At 41.0% G+C, this 18,816-nt stretch overlaps 1 protein-coding gene and 1 long non-coding RNA gene across 4 annotated transcripts in view; one reads left to right on the top strand and one right to left on the bottom strand.

Moving 5' to 3' along the window:
* LOC108002432 (heterogeneous nuclear ribonucleoprotein L-like) overlaps positions 1–18,816 on the top strand; it is a 164,852-nt gene that overhangs the window by 1,690 nt on the left and 144,346 nt on the right. For all 3 annotated transcript variants that reach the window (XM_062070859.1, XM_062070857.1, XM_062070858.1), the window contains exons 2-3: positions 11,790–11,833; positions 13,626–13,695. In XM_062070859.1, the coding sequence (XP_061926843.1) occupies positions 11,790–11,833; positions 13,626–13,695 (114 nt within the window). The remainder of the gene's footprint in view (positions 1–11,789; positions 11,834–13,625; positions 13,696–18,816) is intronic.
* On the bottom strand, positions 13,585–15,041 carry LOC133665644 (uncharacterized). Its single transcript, XR_009828773.1, has 2 exons — positions 13,958–15,041; positions 13,585–13,834 (listed from the first exon to the last, which is right to left on the bottom strand). It is a non-coding gene; the product is annotated as an uncharacterized LOC133665644 (long non-coding RNA).

Below are 18,816 nucleotides of genomic sequence, written 5' to 3'. Positions count from 1 at the left end.
TTCATTTCGATAAAAATAATTTTACCTCTTTTTATTGAGAAATGTTTTCAGAGTGGTTATTTTATTCAGTTATAAGATATATACATGCTATATATATTCTAGTTATATGTGTATGGAGAGCAACACGAAATGCTCAAGCAATAAATCACTATCGTATGAACTATATTTACAGATTCAAATGATGAATTGAAATATAGTCGTTAAATTGTTATTGTACAATATTGGTAACGAAGCATAGACATTTATGAATAAAAATATTATAGCACATATAATCGTTATATGCGCAATTATCATATTTTTTAATCAAATTATTTAACAATATAACAATTTAACGCATATTATTCAAATTATTTATTTATTTTCAATTCTTTTTCTTTTTTAAATTATTTACCTTTATTTATTATATTTATTGATTATTTTTGTACTAATTATTAATGTTACGTGTAATTATTCGGAGAAAAATGATAAAATTTGACAAATAGGATAGGTCATTGTCACGTGAACTACTTCGTGACCTTCGTTTCACGGTTGCTAGCACTGCATGCTGCTGAGAACACATGCCACAGATGATGTAACGGTAGACGTAATGTGTTACATATGCATGTATGCCAATCATATCTTCACACGATATGCGTCGGCGCATCGTGATCAAGATATTGAACTTACGCGCTATTATTTTCCATAAACAATTTCTTTATCTTGTATATTATTTCGTCTGATCAATCTCCTTAATCGATGCTACGGCACAAGAATCGAAATATTAAATATAATTGCAATTTTCCTGTTTTCTTTTATGCAATACGACATTTCTTTAATTTTTTCCTATTTTAAGATAAATTTACCTTAAAAATAAATTTTATTATATTTAATATCTTACGGTTCAAGCTATAATACTTCATATGTTAGCGACATTCATATTTGGAAAATATTTCAACGTAGCTATTAGTTTCATCGGGAATTCGTGAATTAATATTTTTCATTTTCAACTTGAAAATCTCGCTCGAATATAAATCTGACAAATATAAATCAGGAGTAATAAGATCGTATGATTCGAATTATACTGAATTTGTTCTTCTTCGAATATAATCCTCGGTCGGTTTCATTAAAAGAAAAGGAAAGACGATTGTCTCTAGGAAGAATTCTGTTCCATTTGTCGAGAAATCGATTTGGGAAAGGTCAACGGTACGCGTAGTATTTCCACGATAGTAACAATCCTTGCGGTCAGTCCTATAGGTCAGTATTAAAATATGTATCGACACATTTCCATTCTGTGTCGTATTTTCGTAGTCGATCGTGGTTGATACGAGCAAGACACGTAGATATTTCTCGGATAGTTTAAGGAATTATTAACGAGGGAACATTTACATAGCCAATGATTTTTCGTTCGATCAAATTCGCGCTTTAATTCTCCTCTTCCTTATTATTTATTTCATCATTTTCTTTATGGAAGATTGACGGGGGGAGGGGAGAAAAACGGTCTTTCTCATTGTTAATGTTGATTAAGTTACACCCCGAGCAAAAATAAATTCGTGCTCCATAATGCATACAGATTCTATTCGATTTCTCGATTCTCCAGCTCTGTGGAAGCATGCTTGCTAGTTCAATTTGTCGTTTTTTCGAGACAAATGGGGCGCAAAAAAATATATATACACACACACACACACATTTATATCACTGTCTTTACCGGCATGCTTCATGATCAAGAACATTCGAGATCGTTTTCTTTTTGTTCTCTTTCCATGAAATATTCAACGAGGGAACGAAAGAGAAAAAGAGTGCATGCACGTACGTTCGCATACGATTTAATCCTATTGTTCTTTGTCACCTGGGTTTCACAAATCTATCTTGTCGCTGGTATCGAGAGCATCCTTAAAGAGCACAGGTGATCGAGAGGATGGAATCTCGACGAGGAGAGCGGTTTCGAAGAACCGTTATCTTGATCCGTAGACGGAATCTAGTAGTAATATCACCAATCTCGTTTGTACCTCTCGATGGAATGGAATAGAAATCGTCATTAATCTCATCGCCGGTAATCTCGTAAAATTCGTTCAATCCTCCTTTCCTACGGACGATAGTGGTCACTAGTTAAAAACGGAAGTTACATCGGATCGATAACGTCAATGCTAACCCGCGAAGAGTTATTTTCTATCGAATAGCTCGAACAGTTCCGATCAACGTACACTGTGCACGTTGTGATATTTCCAACGAGAGCAATACGCGTTTAATTGTGATGAGGCTAATCCGTAAATCAAGTAGTTTAAAGAAAAATAGTTTATCGAATTGAGCTGTATCCGATAAACGACGTCCATCGTTATATATTATCATATCTCTAGAGATCGCTAGATATTTCGTATTTTTTCCTCTTATGACATTAAAGATGCTATCATTGGTTTTGTGCGCGGTTTCTTTTTTTTTCCCCCCATCCAACGGAATGAACGAAAATCATCCGTTCGTTTGAACTTTGCCAAGGCAAAGTCAAGCCGTCTCTCAAACTTAGCGACACCGTTCGTCCGGATTTCGATGTGTCATGCCGACCGAAATATCTTTAACTCTCTGGTATATCCTTACTCAATAACGCACACATTCTTTTTCTGTAACTCGGAATGTCTCACCGAGTATGTAACTTCAAGTGTTCTTGATAGAAAAAAAAAAAAAGGAGATCGATATCGCTTACCCGTCGATTCCTTGCAGATACTTCAAAATTGTATCGTGAATTAAATTCATGAACGTCGTTCGAGAGACACTTTAGCAATGGATCTACGTTCTATGAAAATTTAGCTAACGGTTCTTTTTGGTATTTTCGAGCATCTCAAAGATCTCGATACGCTCGATCATCTTTTCATTTATCGATTTTTATGTTAATTATAATATCGTGTAAACGAATTTTGAAAGAATTCTTTCTCGATAGAGAATATATCCCGAAAGTGCGTATAATGCCGAGAATGGTCGAAAAATTCTTGGAACAAATAATTGTATAATATTCGTGACACATTCTTCCATAACAATAGCATTGTGTCATGATATTCGATTAATTTACTCATTACGAGTGTATTATGCAGATTATTCTGGAAATGTGGAATCGAACGTCTTCGTGTATCGACGCAAATTGATATTATATGATAGAATAATACCTGAGTTGGACGGATAAGAATACTGAATGCATAAATTGTCATCGATCATAATATCATTGTTTCATCAATCATGATTATCGCATGCTACACGAAAATAAACCGTCACCCGATACGTCGTAATAATGCTGAAAAGGCCATTGTTCAGACGCGTTGCAATTTTCGTCATCGCATTATTTTCGCTCGTGCGATGATTACTACTCCTACCGTAAATGAAATTTAATTTCTGCGTCCCGTATTCGAAGATTAAAATCCTGTTCGTAAAATTGCGATATTTTAATTTAATTGGAGTGGCTTTTTGCGGAACAATCGGACACGAGTCATTCCACCACCGGTGGAATGTCAATGTTTTTTGAAACCAGCCTGTTTTACAAATTGTCTTCCTCGAGTCGCGAATTTATAAATTCCTTCTGGCCCCTTCTGGTGCTCCGACGGATCGAACAATTTCTGTTCTTCCGTATTCCGAGATTATCCCTTGGTAACCGATAGTTCTATCTTATCGAGATGACCAATATGAGAATCGTTTGTCTCGCAGATAGCTTGATTTCCAGAAAGAACGAATGCACGTACGTACTTTTTCTCCTATTCTACGTTTATTCGCCACTGTATCCGTGTCCCGAAATAACCGTGTACCGAAATAAAGGCTGGTTCTCGTTAGCGTGAAATTTCTTTGTGGAGCAGAGCTGTCAAAAGACGTTATTGCGCAATCTCGCGATAATAGTTCCGATACTGGCTTGGAAACAGACGATTTTCGACGGTGAGTCAATCCTTTGTGCGGATAAATGCATATCATTCTTTATTTATACTTGATCCAGAAAAAAAAAAGAAAATCTCCTTACGTTATAATATCGTTGTGCATCACATGATCCACTTTGATCTCCTATTATTCCGATATCAATGCTTTTCAACCTCACGTCGAATATATTTCGTGTCGTGCAATACGCAAGATGTATCGTGTCCCCCTTGGAATATTTCGTGGACGCATCGAAAAGAAGAAAATTATGAATGCGGATAACGTTGCGAGACGAACGAAGCGGCGAGACATCGTTCATTCGTTCATTCGATTTCCGACAGCGAATATGTCGAGTAGGATGTCGAGATAAAGTAGTCGTAGCCGGGGAAATTTATTGGTCCCATCCACGATCCTGGGATGCGTGATTATTTGCTCGAGGCGGCAAATTTGTCGGTTTCTTCGTGACATAGAGGGAGAAATATCAATCGCCCCAAGGAATTCACGGTTCCTTCGTGAAAGCTTACTTACCCGCCTCCGTTATGCTATCAGTGTCTGCGAGATAATCGTCTCAGGAATTATCCAGATGTCCCTTTTCTTCCTCGATATTCCTCCAGAGATTGGATAACTCTCCGCCAATCGTCGATTATTGTCGATCAAGTTGAAGGAGTTCTTCGTTCGGGAATAATTAGAACGGCGACTGTCCAATCTTCCGATGACTAACTGACGTCGATTGCTGAGAGGCTATCGATTCGATATAATTAATAGACAATTGCCAAGTACCGTGCGGGGCATGGAGAATACTAATCATGGAGCGGAGGAATTGCGCGGTATTGCGTTGCAATTAGCATTGGATGTGGTTTCGTCTTAAAGCAGCTTTGCCTTCATATAGGGCCAATGATCCGAATTAACCGGCATTCCATTCTAATGGAACCACGAGAAGAGAGAGTTTTTCGAAAGATTTCAATCGCGCAGAAAGCACGATATGCGAATTTATTTCCCACTTTTGCCCAAATAGACGAAAAATGATCACGCTATATTTTACGAATACGTATCCGTTATTTCCTCTCCTTTTCCTCCTCGGAAACGGATGTCGATTTTCAATATATTCCTTTTCACATTTTGGCCCTAGCCCCGTTGTATTTTTTTTAATTATCGAGCTTCCATACGAAAGCTTCAACCTATATAACAATTAGAAAGACACATCGTGTGCTTTTTTTTTTTTTAAGAATCTTTATTGAAGCTTCATCGTTTACCGATAGACGTTCCCTCGGCAAATGTACGTGTGGCGAAACTTGGAATCTTCTCGTTCAAACAAAATTGGATTATTTTAGATCCTAGATACACCACGTTCTTTTCTACCATTCTATAAACACAAGAAAACATCGGAATTTTTATTAATATCGTGTTGGAAGGAGTTAGAAAAATTCTTCCGAGAAAAGGAAAGAAACGATTCACTTAGATCTATAAGCAACCTTACACCTTGTTAGACTTGGTACCAACAAATTAACCCGCCCTCTTCGTTACTTTCTACTTAATGCAGAAGCTTTATCGAGGCGAATCTTGAACTCAATACGACCTAGTAGCACCTCGTTATCGCTTGTGTTTACACCGGCTCTGACGAATGCTCGCGCGTGCACGCCGAGCGGTTGCGGAAACTCGCGTGAAATTTCACAGCGGCACAAGATTAAGGTCGTAGAGGAGTTAGTAAGGCGTGCAAAATGAAATTGGAACGCGCGCGAGAAAGAGAGAAAGAGAGAGAGAGAGAGAGATATTGGTCGATAAAGGTATGAGGTTGACGGTCCCGCGACGTTTCCCAGTTTCCCTTCTTATTTCCCATTTTCAGCAGTTTTACGTGTTTGTAATGAGACGCGTTGTCAGAATTATAGGATTCTTCTTCGTTGAAAATGATCCACTCGTTCCACTCGTTGGAAACGGAAAGATAATGAAGAGAGACCATTATTTCCCGCATAATGGATGGAGGTATCGCCGATTTCCAACCTCAGCCCTTCTCGTTCTCATTCGTTTATGCAAATACGAAACGTAGAAACGCGACGTTCAATTATTGATCGTGGCTGGCCTAAGATTTTCAGACGGACGCGAATCGAAAACACGGACGCATACCGGATTGATATGGAAATGATATAATGCTCCACGCTCTGCTCTCTGTTTGAAGATGTAGATTCGATTGTAGCGGGAATTCCTTCTTACGTTTTACACCGTCGATACTTTAGATTGTGCAAATATTTAGATGGATACAATGGTGGATATCTTACCGTCGACTGTATTTTATGAAATTCACAAATATAATGTTTGACTTGTGCTGTGTTAACATTGTACGATGTTGTTGACTCTCGAAACCGAAATTTATTCTTAAAACGGTATTCGCGTTTATTATTTTTCTTTATGGAAAATTCGTTTTAATGGGGTGCAAAATTTTGATTCAGAAATTCGATAATTCGTTCAAATTGGGCGATATATTTCTCTTCGCATCCGCGTTTCGAAAGCGTTTCGCAATCGTGTGAAATAGTTGTTTCCATGTTGGTCACATGTGCTCGATACATCGGTGCTTCTCTTGATTAATGATCGTACGTCTGTCTTCGCCCCTTGCTGATGTAAATCTGGTCTTAGGCTCGGATTTGAGGCCAACGTTGTCCAACGACTGATGCCTTCAACTCCACCAAAACAGAAACGATAATCCACGCGGTAATCACGAATCAAGCGAAATGAGAAATTGACCGCCACTTCCGATTTGAAATTCTCGTAGAAATTCTCTTAATTATCGGCCGAAGAATTCTTGCCAGATTGACTCCTCAATAGACCTTCTTAAAGAGATCGATTACCCGATTAGCAAACCGACTTTACGATTAAGTGTAAAATATGAGACGCGACGTTAGATTATGATTTATGATTTGTTCGCTGATCGTTTATTTGTACAGCGAGTTTCAAAGATTACTTCCAATGAAATATATTCGGTCTGTCCAGAATCGTAAAGCTGTTGCGCGAGTTTATAAAGGATAATTGTATATTTATCAATCGAACTCGTCACCGCGCGATTTTATTTCGTTTTATTTTTACACCACTGTTTTAAAACTTGGTCCAGAAGGAAAAGTTTGCGCGTTGACAAGTATACGATTCGAGCCGCGAAATTCCTCCGCGAAGTGGAGTATTTTTACGCAATTTCGATTTTCCTTGTTTTATCACGAAGAAGGGAGATATGTGCATAGCTGAAAAATCGTAGTCGATCGGCGCGAAAGACTTCCGTGTCGCATTCCTCGCGTACGAATCAGAGAGTTCAACCGGGGAATGTTGTTCACCGAATAATGCTTCCTCTTAATATCGAACCTGTGCTTGTTTTGCATTCGTTGAAAACGCACCGAACGAAGCTGACCGCGCAGCGTGTTGGCGGCGCGCATTGTTCTGCTCTAATAATTACGTTCACGTTCAATTGGTCGGAACGAAAAGGTTCTGCCACGCCGACAATGATTTAGGATCTTGGTACATTGACTGGCCACGATTATATCTGTAATAGACTGTGTGGTCTAATACCGTCCCTAATAGTTTGGTTTATGGTATTAATATTTTATCGTCCAAAACTTTGATCGAGCCAATAGGAGAGTTCCCTGTATTCGAACTTTGTCGATTTTCCTCACGTGTACCGCTCTCTTTCGAACCTGTCGTCCAGCCTTGCCTCGAAAGGAGGTCGCCGAAAAAGTTGTGCCAATCACCTAGCTTCGTTGCCGCCTAATCGCTCGAAGATATTAGAAAGTATCGAACGAGCCACTGAATTTCTTCCCTCCAACGATATTCGCATAGGGTATTAATACTCGGCCACGTGCAGCGAATAATTTCTCGAGATTCCTCGGTATCACCGAGTACCGTGTCGATATTATAATTTTTCCCATGCAAAAAAATTCCATCTTCTTCCTTCATCTTCTCCACTTCTTCCACCATTTTAATATCCATTCATACCCCCGATTGCAGCGGAACGCATTTCCTATTCCCCCTCCTTCTTCTTCTTCTTCTTTTTATTCGTCGCCGACAACGAGGAACGTTCGATGTCCGATCGAAAGCGGATCGGATCCGGCAAATTTTATTAACCACGTTTGCAACACGACTAATCCAAAGCGACGAGATTAGCCTCCGCTCTATTGGTACCTTTTGGCTTGCCAGGCGATCCGACCCACGTGTCTGAACACGCGACTGTAGGGAGACTGTAACGCAATTAAGTGGATCGCGTAAACAGGATTTAAGCCGGTGCATGCGATCCCTTGGAAAATTCATAGGCAAAGGACATTAAATGTTAAAGCGATCCTCGAAGCTAGTTTCCATGCGCACCTGTGCATAACCCTTTCCACCTCTCCGTAGAGGAATCTCTGCGGCGGCCCAATTATCTCGTTCGCGATGAATTAACACAGGCTCGTGCTTGCACGCAGCCATTCTTGGCCGGGATTGCTAAGGGGGCGATACTTTTGGGGGGCGCCTCCTCTTAATTTCGTCAAATCATCGTTGAATGTAAAATATAAAAAGGAAGGGGAGACGGGGTTCGCGAAATTCCTTCCACCGCTCGAGAAAGGAATGTTGCTCGAGGAATTTCTCGTACCGTTGAAGAGCGGATGAAAACTTTTTCCCAGCCATCTTTTTGCGCCATCGAAAAATGGGGGTAATACGTTCTCTCAAAGTGGAAGGTTTGGGGGAATTACGGTGGAAATTAATGGCTCGTAAGAACATAACCTTGGCGTGGCCGAGAGTAACGAACGATAAGAAACTCGAGGCGGAGCTTGGAAATAAGGCGCGCTTTCTGTTTCGTCGTTGTACTGTTTCGGAAGGGGAAGGGGAAAATAGATCTCGAGAAAGTTGGTCCCCATGTAGAAACTAAGTCATTACGGAACATAAGCATTGTTCTTGCGGTTAATCTCTTTATCAGCACGTGGCTGGCAGCCGGCCAATCGACTTTCCCTTGACTCCAACACGATCTACGACACCCTCACCTTGTTTTCATTTTACTCTTTTCTAACGATTCTCACTTAACCACCATCTTTATTTATCGATCTTAAACGTATATAAATTATCGAATTCGCGCATGGACCAGTATTTTTCTATATTTCGATCAATTCTTTTTCCTTTTTTTTTTTTTTGAACAGCAATAACACGAATGATCTTCTGGATAAGCAAGAAAAAAAATTCTCGATATTGTGAATATATTTATACTTCACGTAATATGCGTCTAGTCTATTCTCGAATCAATTGAATTTCCATAAAAGTATAAAATTTTGATTTCGATTTAGACAATCGGGTGAAAAACATTGAATTCTATCGCGCCATCGTTCGCTCGTTTGGCGAGCAATCCGATCTCGTCGTTAATTCCGGGAACGAAGTGACGCGAATCGTCGAGGCTACGCGAGATCCCGCTCATTCTATCGCGATACGCGAAAATTTATCAGGAACGAGGGGCGTTGACGGTGATATTTTTTTCGGGCGGTCAGCGTGATCCATTGAGCGTGAAACCACGTGGTTGGCGTACAGCCAACGTTGAGTTATGTTTATAACAACGTATTAGAGATTCTACGTGGGATTCACCGTGCCTCGTAACGGCGATACTATGCGGTATATACGACTATGCGACATGCCGTCAGAAATCTTGGATCGCGGTCTTCCTCTCCTTAGCTTCCTCCTTTTTCCTCCTTTTTTTCCTCCCTCCCTCTCCCTCCCTCTCTCTCTCTCTCAACGAGATTTTACTTGGACATCTGCCCGCTCTACTCTTTCTACATCTTTGCTCTCCTTGTTTTTCAAGAATATTTGGAAACGAATCAGCTCGATCCGCTCGCTCGAACCTCTGCTCTCGACGTACTTGAAGCGCTCTCTCGGCGAGGGTCGCGATTAAATAACGTTATCACAAGGTTGGATCGATAGTTTGTTTCACAGCGAGTAGAGATCAGGCCGATTCGCGTGATATTTTCACGGTGTATTTCCATTCGTCGACTCTAATTTAACCTTTTTCGAGCAATCCTTGAAAATGCGTTTTTGCCTGGCTTGTGAATCGAAGTGTTAATCGTATTAGAGATAGAGAAAGAGAGAGAGATTATTCTCTTAATGTTTCACTTTTCGAATACTTTGGCACAGATTGCGCCAGAATCTCTCCACGCATCGAATTAATCTGGGAAAGCTCGGGAAATTATCTCCTAGACTCTCCTTCCCGGTGGATTTCGATGGAAATTCGAATCGATCGTAATCGGTTTTGCGAAAAAAGGAAGGAAAATTTTGGCGCAGGAGTCGCTGTGAAATTCAAATCGACATGGCTCTATTCGCGACTACTTTTAAATATAGACCGACAAAACAACGATTCGCCGAGAAACTCGAATTGAAATTTAAATGACCTTTATAGAGGCCGGCTTTCGGTATAAAAGAACGGTTAATTGGTACCGCTTTGGCGACGAGTAACGAATGTTAATTTCTAACAGAGGACTCGTTATTCGATTACATCCGCCCTTTTCGCCTCGTGCCTCTTCTCGTCTTTTCGATTCCAGGTGTTTCCAGGTGTTGGAATTTTTTCCAGCGCCTCGATATCTTTGAATTATTTTCGGTTAAAACGCGCTTACGTAAGCGCGTTTCTAGAATTTCGTTAGAATTATGATTAAACGGTGTTTCCATCTTCGGTAAACGCGTGGATCGTATAAATTAGTTTCGTAACTCTATTATCGGGCAAACATTGAAGATATCGTTATCGTATTTTCGACCATTCGAAAATTTGTTCATTATCATCCATCATCATCCACTGTTACACGAAAATTTTGCTATAATTTTCATTCATCGTCGCACGGTCAAATTTCTTTTTTATTCTATTAAAGTAAATTGAAATCGTGTCTAAAGTTAGTTCTCAGAACGCGGAACCACGTGGCCCATTCATTGGAAAATTGAGTCATCCCACGTCTCTCTATCTCTCGAATCATATAATGTATATATATATATATATATTGTCTCACATTATTCGCAGGTTTCGAGATTCCATTGTACGATAAATTCACGCTTATACTTTAGCTATTTAAAATACTCTATTCCACGAAATATATCTGCATCGTATATCTCGCGAATGTTTCCAAGTTTCGTTTAAATTGTGCTTGAAACCGTCAACCGTTAGGCCTGTTATTTCCCGATAATCGATTGAAACGATATTCCGCGTACGCTTTAAGGGTTTACCTACGATATCCACCGCCCCTAAAGTATCTCGCTGCACTATTTCCGTCGCTTTGGGTGCTGTCGTAAAAAGACGCGTGAACGTGTATTAATAGATTTGCCCGAGTACGCATCCCCGCTGACATCGCCATCGAAATTCAGCCAAAATCGCAACGTGAATTTCTCTTATGCAATCGATTCGGCCGTGCACGATACGCGTATAGAGCGGCGCGAGAATCGAAAGCTCGTCGAGTGTGAATGGTCACTAATTTTTGAATCGCAGATATCGCACAATTTTCGATGCGAAATTCCTTTTTCCTCTCCCTTTTACGTCTCCATATCGTACTTTGTATTTTCTACTTTCGAGTGCTTATGTCGGATGGGAGACGTCTGAATAAGGAAAAGGGGTATGTTTCGAGAGGGAAATATTCTCGTTTTAACTCGAACGTGAACGGCTTTCTTTTTTTTTTAAATTTTATTTTATTACCGGAAAACGGGATATTCAGGATAAACGTTGCTTTTGCGAGAAACACTTTTACCATCGTGAATATATCTCCGAATATATTTCGTATTCTTTTCAAATCTTGTTTTATATTATAAGAGTGAAATCCAAAAAAAGAGACTTTTTTTTATACTGAAAATTGTAAATATGTGTCGCGAATCAATTTGGTAAAAAAAAATTATTTGCTCTTATGTATATCTTTATTATCACTAAGTTGTGGATTTTATTAATTACGTTGTGTCCGTGTTTGTTTCAGAATCACGAGTATGGCGGGTACGGAGACGAACCGCGACGTAAAAGGTACGTATACGTATAAAAGAAATATGAATTATCCTCGGAAAATTTGCAGTTTTTCGATATAAAAATCAAAATGACGCTCGATGTTTATACGATTATTATTTTGAGCATTATATTAATCAGAATATCGATATACGCGAAGACTCGTCCCTCTTGTCCTCGTTCAACAATTGATCTTATAATGTTCGCGTTGCGTTGACCCATTGACTCGCGTAACTAACTCGCTTCGTTCGACAATGAGGCCCTTTTATAATAATAACCCTCGTATCTACTTTATTCCGTATACCGTTGATACGGTATATTAATCGATGATACGGAGACGATAACGAAACACGATCAGCTGATTCATACTCGAATAAGAGCTCGAAGCGAAGAAAACAGTTTAAAATATTATTTCGACGAAAGTTTCGCAATCAGCTTCGTGATTCACCCGGAGTCACGTTGATTTAAAAACGGATTTGCGTTGACGTCAAAATGCATTCGTTCCCCCCGTTGAAGCATCCCGTGGATGAAAGACACGGCGAATTCCATAGAGAGAGGAATATCGGAATTGATATCAAATTCTTGCCACTCTGAATCACGGATTTAACGCTCGAGTTAAACTTCTTATTATTAGACTTGGCCCGAGACGGTATTTCGGATCGGCGCGAAATTTTCGGCGACCGTCTGCAACGTTTTAATTAATTTCCACGTTATACCCATCGGGGCGCGATCACTTGGCCGTTATCACTCGGCCAATTCCTCTTCTTTGTCGCTCGCACGCTTCTTTTAATCGGCCAAGTTAATTGTCTCGCGGCGAGCAACAATCGTCCCGATACGCTCGAGTGTTTTAACGATCGGTACATGTAAAGAGATACGTCGATACTTTGCCGTTTTAATCGCGCAAACAAAGCTCTCGGTACATTTCCATACTCCTTGGAGCGTTCTTCGAGGCTAAAAAGTATTTTAGTTACGAAGGAGGAGGGGACGGATCGACGGACGAGAATATCCTCTATTCGACCGGTGAACTAAGAAGTTTTTCCTTTTTTTTTCTTCTTTTTTTCCCCCCCTCTCCTCCTTCCTTTTCTTCATTTGCGTTCGAGCTGGAGGTTCTCGAGGCACAAAGTTTAATCATTTAGAGTAGAAGCAACAGATTCGCCAACGGAGAATTGGCCACTTTGAATTGCAGAACCAAGAGTATTCCAGGGGTATCCCTCTCTTCCTTTTTTCTTCTTGCGGAAAAATGGGTAGGCAGTTGAATTTCCAATTGATTGCAAAGAGGGGCCAGAAAGGAGGAGAGGGGAGAAGGGGGGTATGTACGTCGGGTATGAAAAATGTATAGCCGAGGCTATCCATCAATACTCGTTTCCCCCTTTCGTTGTATCGTTCGAATCTCGGAAGGAAATTACCGGACTGTGTGATTTTTCCTTCGTTTCCTTCTTCCCGGATAATCGAATATATCCCTGCCCCGTGAACCCGGTCGCGCGAGCTCTGATTTAATAAAAAAAATTTCGCCAACTGTGCACCGGCCGATGTAATCTCACCTTGCAATTCAACGCGTCGTTTCCCTGCTACCACGATTACCTGAAAAATTTGCGAAAATTTTTCACTATTCGTGACTCGTAAAGTGCTCGCGTGGCGCGGCGAGGACAACGAGGAGGGAGATTTAACGTTTTCCAACGATTAAATCGTTGCCGTTATTCAGCGAGTTTATCGTAAGGAAAAATTGCCGTAGCATTGTTGGTTTTTAACGATAAGTGAAACACGCGTGAAACTAGATCGCACGTTATTATATTTTTGTTCCTTTTTTTTCCAGAGAAGACAATAATAAACCAAACCACGTTCTCCTGTTCACAATCATTAACCCGGTCTACCCCATCACTGTGGTAAGTTTTCAAAACTATCTTTGCGCACAGTTTGTCCAGAGATATAAATTAAATTGTTGTATCATAATTTAAACGGCATGATCATTTTTTTCATTAAAATGATTTTAGCGTATCGTATCTCTGGATGGATTATGCATCGCTAAAAAAAAATTTAGATAATTTTATAACATAGAATAACGCAGGATTAAGTATTAGTATATTCTCCTTGATGTTGATCTTTTTTCTTTTTTCTTCTTTCTAATTCTTATCTGTCAAAATTCACCTTTTTTTACGACTTCTTCCACAACACGGAAATCGCTTGAAAATCGAAAGCGCTCAAGCGCCCTTGTTAAAATGGAACGAAATTAAAAACAAATGCTCGATGCTTCGTCTCCTCCGTGATTCATCCTCGATGCATTTTCGGATGTTTGTAAACGCGAGCGTTGGCTGATACCGAAATCAAAAGGACGAGCAAGCGACAAGACGTCGGTTCAACGAGACACTCTTGACACGAGCCGCGCTGGACAATCGCTTTGCCGTGTTATATGTCGCGATAAAATAGATAAAATCGCGTTCCAATTGGTCAATAGGATGATGGGTGGGTGGGGAAGAGGTCAAGTGCGGGGAGGCGTGAAGGGAAGGTGCGCGGGGGAAAAAATATTGAAAACGAAAGGCGAGACAAAAGTTGTTGGCACAATGTGAGCACCATACGTTTCGCAGGCCGTCGCACTGCATTTTATTTCTGTTTTGCGCCAATAATAGATGAGCCCTGTCGCTGTTTCTGTCTCACGAATGGTCGATGCCTGTGCGATCTGGCATTGTTCGCACTCCATCCATTTACGAGTCTTCGCATAGCTCTCCGGTCACGATGCTTGTTTTCTTTTTTCTCTCTCTCTTCTCCCCCCTCCTCTCTACCTCTTTTTCGTTTTTCTCGTTATCTTCACGACAGACGCACTAATTAAAGAGACCTCTAAACCGAAGCCTTTTACGCCAGGCGACGCACTCTCGTCGTTTTCTTTTTCGTCCGCCTCTTCGCCGTTTCTCTTCTCACCACCGCGTCGTTTTCGCGTTTAACTTTTGACAGAGGCAGATCGGCTCTATTTTAATTACTCGACGCCCTCCCCCGACTCGTTTCGAGATCCGCGGGCCAATCCAAGTTCCGATCACGAGAGATGTAGACGTCGATTCATACGCACCTCAACCTCGAGGCGAACGAACGTGGATGGAACGTTTCTCTTCGTTTCGAATCACCCTTTCCCCCGTGATTCACAATCGCGTGATTTAATGACACGTAACACGGAAACGGAGAAGGATACTCTCGAGAGATACTCGTCGGGAGATTCGAATGCTACTCTCCTACGCGTGCTTTCGATTTAGTAATTTGATTAAAAACTTCCTCCCGAGGGGAAAACAACATTCCGAGTGAAATGAAGTTTCTTAATCCCCCCCCGGTTGTGCTTTCTATTTTTTCCACGGTGCTCGCTTTTTTCTTTTCTTTTCTTCTCTTTTCTTTCCCTTTTTTTTTTTAGCAATCCCGGTTGAATACGAATCCGAAGAAAGTTCGGAGAGGATTTTTGTTTCCTCATATTTCGTCGAGCGTATTATTCGCTGTTAAATTCTTGGAAGAAAGAGAAGAAAAGGAAAAAAAAGAAAGAGAAAGAAAATAGAACGTTTTTAATTAAAAAAAAACCTTCTTCGCGCCTACGAATTAAACGTTAGAATATTATAACGATTATCGCGTGGATATATTCGTCAAGGTAGGAGGCAACGTCAAAGGAGTTTCAATTCTTGCATTGTTGTGGTTAACGCGCGATATGCAAATCGTTGCACGATAATTCGCGGGCGGACGCGCGGACGAAACTGACAAACATCGTGTTTATCAGCCTCCGTGAATTTCTCTATAAATAATTCTGTTTTCTCTGCAGATATTTCTAACCGCAACACTTTGTTCTATTTAATAATTGATGTCGGTCATAGAGAGCCTCGTTTCGTACAAAAGAAAATAAGTCACCGCTTTTGAGCAACTTATCCAACTAATGTTCGTCATCGTAACATGGAGAATTTATTGGCGTGTAACGCGGCTTTAAGCCCGTCGCACACTTGCGCCGTTTCCTCAATCGCGCAGTTGGAATTGCTCGGCGTGCCCGCCTCGTATTTTGGGCGCAATTAGGATGAATAAGCCGATGCATCATCGTATTTACTCGGAATTTAGTTAAACGCCCGGTATTTGGCCGACTCTCGCGCGTTAAGCCCGTTACGCGCTGGAAATCGACTGGCGTGAGTGGAGTGAATCAAGTTGGGGGGATACGCAACCTTCGTTTCGAGAATTTTTCTCTCTCTCTCTCTCTCTGTTTAGAGTTGACGCGAGTTCACGGTCGCGAAGCGAGTGTTCGCGCGGTGACAAATTTTGAAGGCACGTATACGGAATAAGTCGGTGCCAGATTTTCGCTCAAAAGAACGACACCATCAATCATCCGGCTCACGATGCGATGTGTACACGATACGAATACGAATTTCACGAACGAGATTGCACACGTTGCTAACTTTTCCGCGCGTGGTGTAGTAAGTTTCGTGATATAGCGAGTTTCTAAATTGGAGTATCGTGCGGCAGCCGTGCTGATAAAGCAACGTCGAATTCAAACAAGTCAAACAAATTTATACGCGTTCATATTTAGGAAGTTTAGCCGAGATTTTTCAAAGAGTTTCGAGATTATTTTCGACTTAAATTCGCATTCGAATTAGCCTCTCCAACTCTTATTTTCCCTTTCTTTCTTTTCTCTTTCTCTCTCTTCAAGCCATTTCATGCTAAAAATTCATGCATTCGGAAGAAGAAATCTTCGATGCTCGATCAATTTTACTGGCTCGCTGTATGTCGCGAAGAAGGTAGTAAAATTATATTGAAGCGAATATATCCCATATTATGTACATTGAATAGGCTGAAATGCACTGTCAGCCACTATACATAACCATGAATTTTCGCGCTCGCTTTAATTCCAGCGATAATTTATCCACTTGGTCCACGTTAGAGTCAGCGGATTAAGATTAACACCTTCGCCATCCCGTACGAACGGTATTAGCCATTCTCGTGTTTTCGCTCGACTTTCCCCCTTCCCCTTTCCATACCGTGCTTTTATTTCAAATACCCGGCTATATAACTTGCAGCGCCGGGATAGGTGTTATTTTAGAATGTCTGTACCTCGTCGAATTTATACGCCCGTGTTTGCTGTTCTCGCGTCACCGATACCTCATCGGAGTTTCTCCAACGAAAATATTTTAATTGGCCGGTGGCTCGGTCTAACCGCCACTTGACTAAATAGAAATTTGTCGATGGGGATCGCGTCAAATTTCACGCACTCGCGTCCATTTATCACGCGCGAAGAAAAAGTTATTTCGCGAGCAGGCCAGGCGTTTACAAGCCGCAAGTTCGTAAAACGGGGGAACAACAACAGGGGGAATCGTCTTATTCGTTATTGCGAGATTCCAGGCGCCGCCATGTGCACGTTTTCCCATGCGTTAAGTTACGTCACGTTTAAGGTATCACTCAGCCGAGTCATTAAACTCGTTTCTCGGCAACGTTCAATTCGCCCCCCCTCCCCCTTGCTATAATTTCGCAACGCGAAACGAAGCTCGAGCCGAGATAGCCGGTTTATATCCTCTTCTTCGTGCCACGGAGTGACACGAAACCGGAATTATATTCCCATACGCGGTGGCAAGAGGTTTTCGTGCAAGCCGATATAAGCGGCTCACGTGTTCCAATGTCCACGACCTACTTCTCCATTTTCCGAGGGGGAGAAAGGTGCCCTCTCGGATTGCCATTTCTTATGCATTCACTCCAACTAACGAAACTTCCAAGTCGTGTGGTCTCCCGTTGCGCTTCGTTCTCCGTCTCTCGTTCGGATATGTTAAGTTTTCCGGGTGAAAACTGGAGGAGGCGTGTTGGAAGCGTCGAGCTCGAGGAATTGCGAAAGGGATTCCAAGTGATAGTCCTTCGTTCGTTGCGTTAATCTATGGATTGTAATTTTATGGGGAATCGTTTTTAACGATGGTTTGGAAAGCCATTATGTTTTAGTAGGAATTTCATTATCTCTCACTTTGCCTTCTCCTCCAATGTTCCTGAAGTAAAATTTCTTATTTAAAACAATCGTAAGATTACTCGATTACTTGCCATTTAAAATTATTTACATTAGCACGAAACTTTTGTTCCAATTTCATCAAATTTCACCAAAATACTCACGATACAAATTTTTAGTCGAGATTTGTTTTCCAATAGCGCATTCTCAATTCGACATTTTGTAAAGTCAAGTTTTTCCCACACATTTTCGAATTAGCAAGGAATTAGCATTCCTGCAGCAAATGACACCGTTTAACGAGCAACTTTTTTTATTCCCAAATAATCAGTTTATTCGTCCCGCGTCCTGGTCTGGACAGTTTATATTTTGCCGGAATTAATCGCTGTGCACGCGAATCGATCGATCGGTAAACTCTAGGTAATGGAATTGAACGAACGTCGGTTAGGCCACGCGTGACACGCGTCGATTTTTCCACGGACAATTTTCCGTCGGATCTCTATTTACGCACAATGGAAAATGTTGGAAAGTCGGAAAGGGAGGATAAACGCGCGTTTTCGAGGCTGTTAAAAATTTCTGCGAATATTGGAACATCGTTTCAATTATTGCATTTACGCTCTGCCCTTAAAACCTCGATTTTCGATTTTTAACATATCCCCTGATATTTTTCAATTTATTATCCAGCATTGTTTTAAAATCTGGTGGAAAAAACAACAATTCTCTCGAGTTTCGGCGTGTTTCAGGGATTAAAGCGCCTGTCTTCTCCCAAACGTTCGTAGTAGATTCCTTCCATTCTCTTCGGATGAATAAATCGGAAGATAAATCTCGAAGTCGAAGCTTCTTCTATGGTTTCAATTGCGTTTCCATCATCGTCGAATATCGTTGAATGGTCCGCAAAAGAAGCAGCATAGCGGTTCACACGTTCATTGTACAAACCGTGTTGACGTTGGCATTTCTCTTAATCTCCCGGCAACGCGGTTTCTCGAAGTTCAATTCACTCGGAGATTAACGTGATTTACGAGAGGCATTCGTCTCTGTTTATTTATTTCTTTTGTTCGAGTGGGAGCCAATGTAA

Source organism: Apis cerana, linkage group LG1 (genome assembly GCF_029169275.1).
Source record: "Apis cerana isolate GH-2021 linkage group LG1, AcerK_1.0, whole genome shotgun sequence".
Taxonomy (NCBI): Eukaryota; Metazoa; Arthropoda; class Insecta; order Hymenoptera; family Apidae; genus Apis; species Apis cerana.
This window is presented reverse-complemented; position numbering and strand designations above follow the sequence as displayed.